The sequence below is a fragment of the Aspergillus japonicus genome, assembly GCF_003184785.1.
Source record: "Aspergillus japonicus CBS 114.51 unplaced genomic scaffold BO86scaffold_37, whole genome shotgun sequence".
In the NCBI taxonomy this organism is placed as follows: Eukaryota; Fungi; Ascomycota; class Eurotiomycetes; order Eurotiales; family Aspergillaceae; genus Aspergillus; species Aspergillus japonicus.
Window position 1 is genome coordinate 192,221 of NW_020291674.1, and position 13,216 is coordinate 205,436.

Below are 13,216 nucleotides of genomic sequence, written 5' to 3' on the forward strand. Positions count from 1 at the left end.
GCAAAACAAGCCCCGTGATTCGTCCAGCGAGCATCCTCGTGTTGATGTTACTGTATTGGGTTAGCTCGAAGATACTGCTGATTATCGCCCGCAATCACGGGACCGGGACCCTGTCCGCTAATTCACCATTGTGGCCTGAGGCCCTGAGATTACAGCCTCCGAGCTTGTAAGATTGTGGTCTAGATTACAGCGATGTTACATTACATTAACTTCTGGAATCTATGTTTCTTTTTTCGTGTCTGGCCCAAGTAGGCTTAGCTCTCACGCCTTGGTGTAGCGCAGGTACGGCTTGAGCTCCCGCACGTTGCCGAACTTCTTCTTGGCGTCCTCCGTCGACACCGAGGGGGGCACAATCACGTCGTCGCCCACGTTCCAGTCAATCGGGGTCGCGATACCCTTCTTGTCCGCCGTCTGCAGCGAGTCGATCACACGCAGCACCTCCGCCGAGTTGCGGCCCGTCGACGCCGGGTACGACATGATCAGCCGGATGGTCTTGGCCGGGTCGATGATGAAGACCGACCGGATCGTGAACGGGATGCCCTTCTCGGCGATGTTGTCCAGGTCGCGCTGGTCGATCATGTCGTACAGGAAGGCCACTTTGCGGTCGGCGTCGGCGATTACGGGGAACTGCACCTGGGTGTTGGCCACCTCGTTGATGTCGTCGATCCACTGGTCGTGGGAGCTGAGGTCGTTGGCGCTCTGGAGAGTGAGGTGGATGGTTAGCTTGGTCATTTTAAATGGTCATGGTGAGCAAAGACGGGGGTGGTAACGCACCAGGCCGATCATCTTGACATCTCTCTTCTCGAACTCGTCCTTCATCTTGGCGAAGGCGCCCAGCTCGGTGGTACACACGGGAGTGAAGTCGGCCGGGTGCGAGAACAGGATGGCCCAGCTATTGCCGATGAACTCGTGGAAGTCAAGCTCGCCATGGGTGGTCTGCGCCTTGAAATTGGGGGCTGCGATGGGTCAGAGTGAGTCAATTGCATGATGTTATGGCGAGAGGGCTATTTACCCTTAGACCCGAGACGCAGACGGGGTTGCTCCTGGGGAATGGTGGTGAGGAAGCGGCGGGGGAGGGGCTGCACGCGGGGCTGCATGCGAGGGAGCTGGCTGGAAAGCGACAGGCGAGGGAGAGGGGTGGCCCGGGGAAGAGCCGTGAGAGCACGGAAGCTAGTGCGGGAGATAATGGACGCCATGGTGATGTGGATTGAAGCAATTGGCAATCGTGAGAAGAAGGTGAAGAAGTTCAACTGCCAGAGCTCCAGCGATCCTGTTTTCGTCACTCGCCCATTGCATCAGCGGGGATATGCACTAGCCTGTTTTAGATATACTTGCCTGAGGCATCACAAGACTCGCTGCCTAGGGCACCAACTTGTGTACGTTGAGTTAATCCCGTCATGAATAGGGTGCTCCCTCCCTCTCATCGTACGGAGCATGAGGAGAAGGTATTTGATGTTGCGCAAAAGATCATAACGGCAGTCCCCCAAATTTCTCATCTGGCATGAGCATGGTCATACAGTGCGAATACCCAGAAGCCCAGACTCCTACATCTTTCCCCTGGCGCAATGATGCTATCACATATGAAATTCCTTTCTTCGCAGATACCGCCAGGGGCTTATAATCAGGGCTACTCCACGCGTGATTGGTCAACCTTCTGACCTGTCGCCATGTGTTCGTGGACGGAGCGGGGTATTTGATGTGCCAAGAATACCATCGCAATCGATAAGCGCCCTTGTCTTTCCAAGTTGCCGCGGCTGAGTGACAGGTTCGAGTATATTTAGTCTGGAAGCTATTAGGTTGGCCAATAGATGACTCAATTCGGGGCGATTGCACAATCTCCTATGAATGGTAAGCACTAAGTTGACCTGCATCCACCCAGGGCGTCTATCTGAATTGGCTACCACAATCGCATTGGCACCATATATAATCACAGCGCTATCACTATGGGATCCGACATCAACCTCCACGATGCCTTCTTCCTCCGATCCTTGCCACATTCTGTCCTCTTGCTTGCTTTGTCCTGTACTGTCAGTGGAGCACCGAAACAAACACATTCGAAAGGTTCAGAGACCACCAAGACTACACACGAGCTGAAAACAGAACATGGAGAGCGCTACAGGCGATGACGGAACCACACTTGCGACAAGAAGATCGACACCCGTCTCCATTCCCGGATACACGGGTGCATACAATAGAGGGCCTTATACAGACACATTCTCCCCTCCGATAACATGCCGTCAATCAGCGACCATGTATACGGCCGATGACGGCGCAGGAGCAGCAGCGGGAACGATTTATTATGGACACTGGTGGTCAGGGGACATGGCCTGCTATCCCACAGGAACCATTCCAGCCACCTCGTACACACATTTTCAGTTCTGGTACTCATATTACTGTCAGTATGCCCATTGTACTTAGAGTTGTGTGTGTTGCCTAACCACTGACAGTCATATTGAATAGACAGCCCTGGCTACTACTGTCCGAGTAGCTGGCACACAGCAGCAACTTTAGCCGACGGCTGGGCAGGCGAGACACTCACCGGAAGTCGTAATGGCGTCTTGTGTTGCCCCAGGTAAGCAGAAACCTACTCATTCTGGTTCATCAAATCGTGCAACCTAGTCATTCTAATCTTTCCTCGTCTCACCCGTCTCAGCGGTCTCACCCTCTACAATAATTGGACGCATGCGTGCGCGACATCCGTCTCTCCAGGAGACGTCATCACCCTGGTGACCAACTTTGTCGCACTTGAAACCACAATATCCTCCTCATCAGTTCTGTTTCAAGATGGAATTCCGCTCATCCGCAACGAAATCATCACAGCCACCAATAACCCGTCGACCACTATCACCCCCGCCCCCACGCTGTCTCCCACGACCCCTCGAGCGACAGGCGGCACGGGCACGCAAACTCCGACGCAGACCACAGTGCAGGTCACGCAAAATACCTCGATCGGTCTCTCAGCAGTTGCTAAAGTGGGAATTGGAGTAGGTGTGGCGCTCGGAGTGGTTCTTCTCGCCGTTACGGGGTTGTTCTGTTTGATCTGCTCTCGACGGCGCAGAAGACAGTCTTTGTCCCACGGTCCGTCCTCGGATCAGCCAGCGTTTATCCATGAGCTTCCCTCAAAATCATATCAAAAACCTGTCGAGCTTTCTGCGCGTCCGTATGTGAGTGAGCTCGAAACCCGAGCTCATGTGAGTGAGTTGCCAGGGTAGTCTCTGAGCCTGATCCATCTGAGCCACAATCCTGTGCAGGTTGACGCACCTTTCCAAACAGACCTCAGAAGCAAGCTGCACATAATACCATTTACGTTGCCTGACATAATATATAACTATTTCAATCGCCCTCACGCAAGACAACACCAGACCGTGACTCCAAATTTGTGAATGGTAATGGGATACTTCAATGGCGCCATGTTCACACAACTACAATCCAAGTCAGTGTTCCTTCCTATTTTTGCACAATATCGGTGAACCCGATCTGGCTACGATAGCCTCGGAATTGGTGTGCTCGGGCCATGATATCGCGTTGACAACAATACCCCGGGCGCTTAACCCAGCCTTAGGCATCTGCGGGAGACAGCGTCCGAGCGCCCTTCGGATCCTTCTTCCCACGGCACTCACTCTAACAATTAGCGGTAAACAATCTTTAGTCGATCCTTATAATCTTGTGTGCTATTTATACTTTTCAATACGAGTATGTGACCAAAGCTGATGATGTGGCTCAGTTCAAAGGTCACTGTTGTACGTCTCGACCTCTCATCAACACACAGTATATGTCTTCTAGCTAGGCACGAAGCTCTAGGCGGGGAGACATCTAACCACCAAGGGGATCCCCAAACTCTCCGGCAGCGAACCCACACTCTGCATAGGTTATGTCTGTCTCACTAAGCTCTGGCATTCGCCACGCTAGCCTCCCCAACCAGTTAGATATCAGTTTTGTTGACGCCCTCGGCATCAAGAGTCGTAGTCGCTTATCGTCAGCGGGGGAAAGCTTATCAGCATTGGGACTCCCCGCCACTATTGCATCGAATTCTTCTCGGGTCTCAGTGTATTGATATCCGGGCAGCGTGGCGCGTGGATGGGATTGAGATCGTCACCAGCCGGGGCCAGCACTTGATGGCGGGCGGGGAGGGAGGCACGCCTTACGCGAACGTGGCGAGAGGGTCACTGGTGGGCTTTACGGGGAGTGCGGGGTGGGAGGTTAATAGTATTTCGATCTTGTATCGATAAGGATGGGGTTCTTGTTGAATGCTTGGAACCGGTAATGAGGCTGCTTACGCAGGCAGGGCTACTAGTGATTTAGTTAGGTGCTTTGGAGTTGATGTATAGTACCTTATCCTCGACCTCGATAATTGTGTCGCATGATTCATGAGTGACCCAATCTCGACTGAACACCCAAAAGCATACCAGGACATGCTCACAGCACACACATTCTTCTCCACGAAAATCACAACGAAGCAGCAATCAACCTCTTATACCCCTCGACCGCATCCTCCAGCTCCCGCACGGTGATCGCCTCCTTCTCCCCATGCGTGACCTCGAACCGCCCCGGCCCATACAAATACCGCTTCACCTTCCGCGCATCTGCACGATCATGACTCTCCAACGAGAACGCATCCGTCCCATAATTCACCGCAATGACCTCGAACCCCTCGACATCCGTCTCGAAGAACTGCGGTGGTGCCCCGACCGTCCTATTTCCACCCCCAATTCCAAAGTCCAGAAACACCCTCCCATCCCCGCCCGTGAACTCATTCACAGCCGCCTGAATAATCCGCCGAGTCTCCTCCGGACTCCCCGCCGCCAACCGCACCGAGACCGTGGCCTCAGCATGCGCCGGGACAACATTAGCCGCCTCGCCACCGCTGATGGTCCCGATATTCAAAGTCGAGTTACCCAGAACCTCACCCCACAGTAACCCCCCTTCCTCCGGGGGAATAAACTGCAAGGAGTTGATGTGTCCGAGAACAGGCAAGATGGAGAGGATAGCACTCTCCCCGAGCCAGGGATAACTGGAGTGCGCGGGCTTCCCGCGCGCGACGACGTTGAACCCCAGGGTGCCCTTGTGGCCCTTCACCAGGTCGCCATTCGTCGGCTCACCGAAGATGACGGTGTGGAAGTTCGACGGTGCGGGATTGAGCTCCGAGGCGGAGAAATGCTTCATCCCCACGCCGGACTTCTCCTCGCCGACATCCAGTAAAATACCTACAGAGGCCCTCGGGTCCGTGGCCAGCGTGTCGAGGACGGCGAAGATTAGGGCTGCGACGCTGGCTTTTGCGTCTACGGTGCCCCGGCCGGCGATGAGGAGGTCCTTTCGGTTGAATTTTCCCGTATGCGGGTTCGGGGCTGGGGGGTGAAGCGAGTAAGGGATGAACGGGGGGACGGTGTCGATGTGACTTGTTAATAGGATCTCGGGGAAGCGATTGTCTCCTGCGTAGGCGTAGATGTTGAAGCGCTCCTTGGTGGTGGTGGACTTGGGGGTCACGACTTGCTTCTCGACGGTGAGGTTGTAGGAGAGGAGGAAGTCGATGATAAAATCGCCGACTTCTTGCTCATTTTCCGAGATGGACTCGATGGTCACGATGTCACGATGGAAGCTGAGTAGAGGCGAGGAGGTGATGATTCGGTCGAGTTCTAACTCGCTATTAGAGTTGACAATTGCATCGTGGGGGGGAGGGTCGAAGAGTGGTTGCTGTGTTGAAGCGAGAGCTAGCCTCGCTAGGGCAGCGATGTTGAAAATCTCGAATGCCTTCATTGGGGTGTCGATTTTCAATAGCGTCACCCAGGGAGGCTATGTCATCCTGGGGGTGCAGGATGTATATCAGTTTCCAGGAATTGGTGAGTCGATGAGGGGAATCTGATGAATGTGGATTAGGGCATTCCTCCCCGCAATGGCGTGTGCTTATCAATATCCGACATCATAACTAGTCCGACTGTCCAAGAGATTGCCGTCCTGCTGCATTTCTTATCTACACAACACCTGACCCATCTCACATCATAGGCCAATCTTTGTAAGCCTCGCTACAGACACGCCAAGGCCCTTCCCCTCACCTGTCAACGGAACTCGATATCCTCCAGCACCGCTTGATTCTCCTTCGCTGCCGCCCGCCGGACCCTCTTCAACCTCCTCGTGTCGACATCCACCTTCCACGTACGCCCCCAGGTAATCAGATTCATAATGATCGCCATCCCCACGAACCCCATGGCAATCCCAAACGAGGTGGTATAGCGCGGCGCATACCGAGAATTGAACAGCTGCGATCCCACCGCGCCTCCGATTTGCCCGTAGCTATTGGCGAAGGCAATCGCAAACGCCGAGCCTGTGGCCCCCTGCGTCGTCTGAACTCGCCAAGGCCACATCATCACGTACCTACAGCGTCTCTCAGCCATTGACAAACAACTTACGGGAGGGGTGTGCTTACCAAGCGGTGGAAAATCCGCCCGCAATGATCGTAGCGGCATAGACACCCCCGCTATTCGGAAATGCATATAGCACGCCATAGCACGCCTCGATGACTATCATGAAGGCGAGCGGGATGGCCGGTTGCGGGATCCTTCCGGTGTCGGCGAAGACTCCGAAGGCTAGGGTCAGGATTACCGCGAACACGGCGGAGGGGATGTTGAGGAGGAGGGATTCGCCCATCGAGCTTGAAAATTGGTTAGCGCTGGTTTGCGACCAGGAACTGCAACAACTCACGTAAAGCCGAGATTGGAAATCACAGTGGGCTGATAGAATGTGAGACCGGTGGTTCCGACAGTGAAAAATGCCCAACAGAGCAGGAATAGCCAGATTCTCTCGTTTCGCAGGCAGGTGATCAGCTCTCGAAGGTTGAAGTTGGATTCTTGCGCTCGAGGAGAGTTGCGGGGAAGACGAGCTTGGATGAAGGCTTGCTCTCTCTCGGAGAGCCAGGATGATGTAGAGGGAACTAGTGGGGTGAGTTAGCAGTTTCTAGGTTCATTCTGAGGATGTTGCATACAATCTGGCAGGAAGACATATGTGAGAACACCCAGAACGATTGTGATGATCCCCTCTGTCAGAATCAACCTAGTAGCAAGGTTAGCTTCGAGGACATCGATTCATGCATGGATCTGCCGAACGCACCATTTCCACCCCGACAACCCCCCGGTCGTCACCCCGTTGAAGGCAAAGGCAAGCACACCACTGATGACCGTGCTGAAGTTTCCAAGCAGCGTAACCAACACAATCCGGGGAGCTATCTCATCCGGTCGATACCAGTAACACAACTGGACCAGCATCCCCGGCCAAAGCCCGGCTTCGAATAGACCCAAGAAGAAGCGGACAGCATAGAGACCTTGTCGATTCTTGACTGCTGCGTGGCAACAGAGAACGATTCCCCATGAGACCTGGTTATGTTAGACGTAAGACATATCTGCTGGGTGAATGATATTTACCTGAATCCGAGCTTGCCAGACGGAGGGTTTGACTCCCTTGATCAGTAGATTGGAAGGCGCTTCGGCGATAATGTAGGGAATCTTGACACACATCAGTCTGCATCGCAGCTGTTTACAAACACGGTGTTTCTCACATAGTACATCGCTGTCACCAGATTGTACTGGTCCTTTGTCATCTTAAGCTCAGTCAGGATGTTGCGAGGAGTTCCTTTGTCCATGGTAAGTGCGTAAGAGACCTAAAAAGCTTCCGTCAGAGGACCACCCTCAGAATTACCCTCAGCATGGAAGGTCTCACGTTTGTGAAGTCGACACTTTTCAGCATATAGATAACAGCTAGAAGCGGGATCAAATGCCAATCCACGCGTCGCAGAAGCTTCTTCTCCTCGTCCGCACTTAATGCGGCGCGTTCGCGCATTAACTCGGCATCGTAGCCGGGGATAGCCTCCCTTTTGTCAGGAATTGGGATGTCTGCATTGCGGTTAACCTGATGCACATGACCTCTCCCAGGGATGGGTTTCTCGTCGATGAAGACTGTTTTAGGGTCTTCACTGCCAGCGGCCAGTGCCGGTTGGACGTGTTGATCGTCTGAAGCATCGGACAACATGGTCGCTCGGTGATTTTTCGAGTTCAGGGGGTTTTGAAACAACTGCTGCTGTCATTTGGGCACACGTAGCTCGGCTGCTGTACTCACTGATGTCTTATGGCATTCCGATGCGGGGATTGAGGAATGTTACTATCCGCAGCTTTGATGGCGCAAGAGCGACCCCGCCGACTTCGGGCATAATAGCGTACAGCGCATACCCCTCCTCGGCTACTTGATTAAATTGCCGAGATAACTTTGCATTAGTTTGAAGACTTTCACTGTGAGCTGCATGCACAAGTATAACGGTAGCAAATGGTGTGATTGCAATTTGTGATAACATCAGCAATTCTACGGGTGTTCTGGGCCCGCATTCAAACGTGCGATAATGACGGGATGCTGAGACAATGCCGCAGGGGAGAATGAATACTATATCTCAGGAAGGCTTTCGGGTGAGAGATAATAACAGGCACTACTCCACCCGATTTCCTGTGAGCATATTATGTATTCGCCATGGTACCGAAAACATTTCTAGGCAACAGCTGAAATATCAAACTGTCATTGTTATCTTTACTGCGACAATGAACCAATGCCGATCTGTCCAACGGGCGCGCTGACATGCGAGGTATCTCCTGCGGGAATCTTTGTCCACAAGAGTTAACTGAAGGCTGTGAACGATCTTGGAAGACACAACCCAAGGCCGGCTAGGTGCTTGCTTTCATAAGATAATTCTGTGCCAATTCGAAATGGCAAGGATCATGAGGTATACTCAAGGCTAAAGCCTAAGTAGCTTTTTTTATACAATGAGATAAGAGGCAATAGTTTTATAGACGATGGTATCATGGTATAAAGCCATGAGAAGGGCCTCCTGTTGGAAGGGCTGCGGCCGATGTGGAAGAGCATACAGTGTCGCGCCACCCATCCCGCCAGAAAATGCAAACAAGAATCCTCAATCAGCAGCGAAATTCGAGATAGCTTTTGGTCATGACAGGATCCCTCACCCAATAAGAATGAGAAGAGCATAACGGTGGACCGACATCACGAGTGCGGATGGGGTGTTGGTGCCTGAGGCATCCTTACCGTCCTGCCCGAAAAGTGACTCAGGCATGACTTGTGGGAGAGTCCGGTGCCTTTAGTGATAGTAGAGACAGGCGCTCATACCTTTCCCTCGCATATCTGCATTCATTCTGTCCGAAGGAACTATTGGCTAATTTACGTCAAGCGTACGACAAGAACCGCAAACAAAGCATGATACGCGCTGAAGGAGTGGCGGGGAGATCCGCTGTCACTACAACTTTAATAGGACTAGTTTCTAACGCACCCTGTCGCATCGCAGCTCTGCCCTAACTCCACTCCGACAGTTCTCTGCACCAGTGTCAACCAAGTTGCCGTCTTTGCCTCGAGACACAAAGCATTCACGAGAGAAAGTCGTCCCCGAGAATCATGAGAGCACCATTGCAAGAAAAGACATTGGACCTTGGAGTGGTTTAAGTGTCACAACGTTTGCGAACGCATAGATGAAGGATCTTTTTTTGGACAATCCAACCAGAAGGGAAACTAACACGAATGCAATCTCAACAATAATATGGTAATTCGACCTGACGCAAGCGCAACGATGACTGTTGTCGAGCGCGGACAAACCCAAAAAGCAGTTTGATTGCCATGCTACAAATTGCAGGTCTGAGTTCAGCTGAAGCCATTCAGACCCACCGATGAACACCATAGGTTACACAAACTATCGCCAATGCCATTTCCCGCAAATAACCAAGATACGAGCGAAAGTTAGTCAAGTTCTGACTGGCTATCGAGACAGGGGTTCCCTCTACACAGCCTGCGGCCCGCTGTGTTCGTCCGGGGCAAGGCAACCATGCGTCGAACTGATGCCCCAGTGAAGCTCATCTTTCTATGATGGCTGGCTGACCCGATCTTGCACAAAATTCAGTCCTAAGATTTGCTGCTGAGAATAACGTGGGAATTCTAGCAGCTGATCTCGAGAGACCCAGACGCTTTCCCCAGGCGGCAATGTGCTTGAAGGCCTTCGGGCTTTCTTGGCGCTTTTGGGGTCTGCTGTTTGCCTCGACACCATCTTTGAGGGCGCGCATGCCAATTCCAGAACTTCAGCCAGCCACTGAACTATCGAGGCACTTAGCTTGAAGGCTGGGATTTGCTGCTCGTGCTCGAGAATCCTGGGCTTACCAGGCCAAGCATACAGCATGGCGGCAAATGTCTTCATTGTGGCAATTTATAGAAGTTTGAAAAAAATGATTGATATGTAAATGAGATGAGAAAAGTAACACGGTGTGAGTATTCAGAGTCTAGTGATACGCGTTCAACCGCTATCTCCGGAGGTCATAACGTGGGAAAAAGACGTACCGGCAATGAGTTAGCACAGAATCCATCTCACTATGTGCTGAAAAGCTAGGATCGAGGGTATCTCAGCCCGAGTAACCCTGCATAATTCAGCCAGCCACGGAAACATCCGCGTGGCAAGCAGAGCCCTGCAGTACGTGAGGTTCTGCAGGTCATGCGTGGTGATCTCATGTTGGTCGACGTCTATGTCTCCAATTATTGGAGGACATGTCTTTCTTATTGAATTCAGTTACGCCAAGATGCAAGTGATAAGCAAGTGGTAGCTCGTCATCACACTTCCATTTACACGTAGATGTGTAGGCGAACATTGTGTGCAAGTGACAACTCAAAGCTATGAGCGAGTTGTGAGCAGCAACAACTTTGTGAGAAAACGCAAGATATAAATACAGGTACAATAGCTCCAGATCGTGGACCATCTCGTCTCTCATACTTCAAGTGTCATAGCACTGTCTCTCAGTTATTCATATCTTCTCCATCACATACTGCAATTGCATCAGATTTTACAAAAAGAAATATCGGTCTACATTCCACAACATGCGTTCTCCATGCACCATCCTTCTACTCTTCGGCCTCGCAGGACGACTCACCGCTGCAGCGGACCCAATGAGCCAGGAAGAGTGCGACAAGCTCTGCCAGATGCGGTTCAACAGCCCTCGAGCCGTAGGTCAGCTCTACGATGTCCACAATGGCCTGGGCTCCTGTGACGAATGTACCATCTGCACCGGCGAAGGGGGCAAGTACACCGACCCGATCACCCAGCGCCGGCGCTGCTGCGATGAGAAGAACCAAGTGTTCCTGACCGGCCCCGAGGGCAGCAAGCTGGGCAAATGCTGTGACGCCAGCCAGGCGTATCTGGCCGACGCCAGCGCCCAGCACGGCGACTGCTGTCCGGCCACCGACCACATCTACCTGTGGGACACCAAGTCGCAGTCCGGCTCCTGCTGCCCGATCGGGACCGCCTACTTCGACGGCCAGAAGTGCCAGCCCAAGAGCGATCCAGCGCCGGAACCCGACACCATCAACTGCAAGCCCCACGGCGTCTGCGCCTCCTCTTCCAAGACCACGGGCCTGAAGCAGGGCCACTGCTACCGGCTGAAGGACACCCAGAACCGCACACTGTCCATCCGCCGCGGCGCGCTGGACTACATCCTGCAGACGGAGTACGAGGACCTGTACCACTTCAAGGTGTGCGCCAGCACGACGGAGTGCGCGGCGAGCGACAAGGAGGTGGCCGTCGGCGACCCGTTCTTCCTGCAGGATGAGTTTGGCCAGTGGACCGTGGACGGCGCCGGCTGGATCGACAAGCGTTGCTCCGACCACCTGTATTTCACGCGCGACGCCAACAGCGCGGGCGCGTTCCAGGCGGCGCCGTGGTGCTTCAATGGCAAATGCGGGATGTGTCTCAAGAGTGGTGTCGAGGCCTGTCGCGGGTTGGAGGTGATCTGCCCCGCGACCAGCCCGGGGATCGGTCGGTATGTTAACGCCAACTATTGCTTGCCCATGTTTGTGGAGGAGGTGCCGTGTATGAGTGAGGTGTTTGGGGGGGAAGGGTTCAAGACGGAGTTGTAAAGCATGTCGCATGCATCGTGAGGAGTAGCGGTTGTAGGCAGATTAGTTAGTGGTGGCAGGGTCAAGAGAAACTGAACCTGTTGCGTATGACTTTGAAATCTTGGAATCTGTGCTGGACAAATTGGTGGTCTTCGGCTTACTGGAGCGTCTTTCATGCGATCTGCGCCAAAGATAGCGATGATGTAGGATAGAAACTGGAAGAGCAGCACCGAGGCATCAGTCGGCTGCAGGCACGAGTTCAACATCAACATCCCCTGCACCCTCGACAAAAGAGAATCTCATCCTGCATTCTGCACAATCAGTGACATGTCCTTAGCACATATGTTCTTGACACACTCTCAAATGCGACCGCGCCGAAAAGAGGCTGGACCGGGCTCCCTCAGGTGAAAGCCACGTGATGATCGGGGACCTAAGTAGGAAGCCGGAGCGGTTGAACTGGGATGAGCACAGCGCGAATAGAGTGAACCTTCCCACGACAGTGTTTGGAATCATCATTACATCTACAGTCAACATGAAAGTCAATATGATATTCCCGACAATAATTGAAGGGGGAACACCTTGGTCCCGGAAAACCGCCCCAGTCCTTCACCGTATGTTTTCCTTTGTCTACCGATGTCGAACTGCATGAAAGAGCGATTCTCGGGCTTTGCGCAGCAGTAGCAGCCCAAGGCTCTTGTAGCAGGAAGCAATCAGTGAGGCACAAGACTCTGCTCAAACAGTGTCATAGAGAGGTCTGCCCCTGATTCAGGAAGGTGTGATAGGTGACCACCAAAGTCCAGCACATCTGCGCCACTAGTCTAGGCTCCCATTTGTCTCACTATTGCTCGTGAGCATGCAGGTGTTGGGGCGACATCGGATAGTGGCTTTGACGCCTACCCCAAAGTCAGCGAGCAAGTTCATCACTTCTCAGGTTTTCGGCCTAGATCTAGAGGGGTTTGTGCGGCTCTCTAGTGCAAAATCGCAAATACTCGTAGCCCCTTGTCACACTGCCTTCGTGCCTCGAAGGGATCTCCTGCGGGGAAGGCTTGCGGGAAGATCTTTAATGATCGTGCGAATAGTAATGCAGTACTGGCGCAATGAATAGAACGCGAACTGGGTCAGCTGCTAAAAATTACCGCGACTAGCTAGCTAGCTGAAGGAGAGTAGAGCTACTTGCTGGATAGGAAATATGCCAGCTCTGAATCAAGGATTATCGCACCGAAAAAAACACGCTGGAATTTGTGAATCCGTACTTTTTCTTCTGAAAGTTGATAGTAAGGCATTCACCCGCCAATGCCAGATACTC

The 13,216-nt window shown here is 52.9% G+C and overlaps 5 protein-coding genes across 5 annotated transcripts; 2 read left to right on the top strand and 3 right to left on the bottom strand.

Moving 5' to 3' along the window:
* Nucleotides 1–227: 227 nt before the first annotated feature.
* BO86DRAFT_390537 (peroxiredoxin) lies at nucleotides 228–1,236 on the bottom strand. The gene is made up of 3 exons (XM_025672416.1): nucleotides 1,013–1,236; nucleotides 775–956; nucleotides 228–699 (listed from the first exon to the last, which is right to left on the bottom strand). Exons 1-3 carry the CDS (start codon nucleotides 1,194–1,196, stop codon nucleotides 262–264), a joined length of 804 nt encoding a protein of 267 aa, XP_025526063.1. The 5' UTR covers nucleotides 1,197–1,236; the 3' UTR covers nucleotides 228–261.
* Nucleotides 1,237–2,103: 867 nt separating this feature from the next.
* Nucleotides 2,104–2,576, top strand: BO86DRAFT_316809 (uncharacterized protein; the record flags this gene model as incomplete). The annotated part of the gene is made up of 2 exons (XM_025668143.1): nucleotides 2,104–2,395; nucleotides 2,461–2,576. 2 exons carry the CDS (start codon nucleotides 2,104–2,106, stop codon nucleotides 2,574–2,576), a joined length of 408 nt encoding a protein of 135 aa, XP_025526064.1.
* Nucleotides 2,577–4,430: 1,854 nt separating this feature from the next.
* On the bottom strand, nucleotides 4,431–5,837 carry BO86DRAFT_433866 (M20 family metallopeptidase). Its single transcript, XM_025675873.1, has one exon. It carries the CDS (start codon nucleotides 5,752–5,754, stop codon nucleotides 4,447–4,449), a length of 1,308 nt encoding a protein of 435 aa, XP_025526065.1. The 5' UTR covers nucleotides 5,755–5,837; the 3' UTR covers nucleotides 4,431–4,446.
* A 148-nt stretch (nucleotides 5,838–5,985) lies between these two features.
* Nucleotides 5,986–8,016, bottom strand: BO86DRAFT_433870 (pantothenate transporter; the record flags this gene model as incomplete). Its single annotated transcript, XM_025675874.1, has 8 exons — nucleotides 5,986–6,369; nucleotides 6,422–6,646; nucleotides 6,697–6,925; nucleotides 6,977–7,044; nucleotides 7,102–7,364; nucleotides 7,413–7,493; nucleotides 7,547–7,648; nucleotides 7,708–8,016. The coding sequence occupies 8 exons, from the start codon at nucleotides 8,014–8,016 to the stop codon at nucleotides 6,054–6,056; spliced, it is 1,593 nt and encodes a 530-aa protein (XP_025526066.1). The 3' UTR covers nucleotides 5,986–6,053.
* Nucleotides 8,017–10,896: 2,880 nt separating this feature from the next.
* On the top strand, nucleotides 10,897–11,931 carry BO86DRAFT_401170 (uncharacterized protein; the record flags this gene model as incomplete). The annotated part of the gene is made up of 1 exon (XM_025673758.1): nucleotides 10,897–11,931. One exon carries the CDS (start codon nucleotides 10,897–10,899, stop codon nucleotides 11,929–11,931), a length of 1,035 nt encoding a protein of 344 aa, XP_025526067.1.
* Between the last annotated feature and the right edge of the window lie 1,285 nt (nucleotides 11,932–13,216).

What these genes read in the sequence shown, in the direction of transcription:
- BO86DRAFT_390537 (XM_025672416.1), bottom strand. Translation starts at nt 1,196, where the DNA reads ATGGCGTCCATTATCTCCCGCACTAGCTTCCGTGCTCTCACGGCTCTT. An exon ending in TCTGCGTCTCGGGTCTAAGG is followed by an intron (nt 957 to 1,012) that starts GTAAATAGCCCT and finishes GACCCATCGCAG; the next exon opens with CCCCCAATTTCAAGGCGCAG. An exon ending in ATGTCAAGATGATCGGCCTG is followed by an intron (nt 700 to 774) that starts GTGCGTTACCAC and finishes CTCACTCTCCAG; the next exon opens with AGCGCCAACGACCTCAGCTC.
- BO86DRAFT_433866 (XM_025675873.1), bottom strand. Translation starts at nt 5,754, where the DNA reads ATGAAGGCATTCGAGATTTTCAACATCGCTGCCCTAGCGAGGCTAGCT.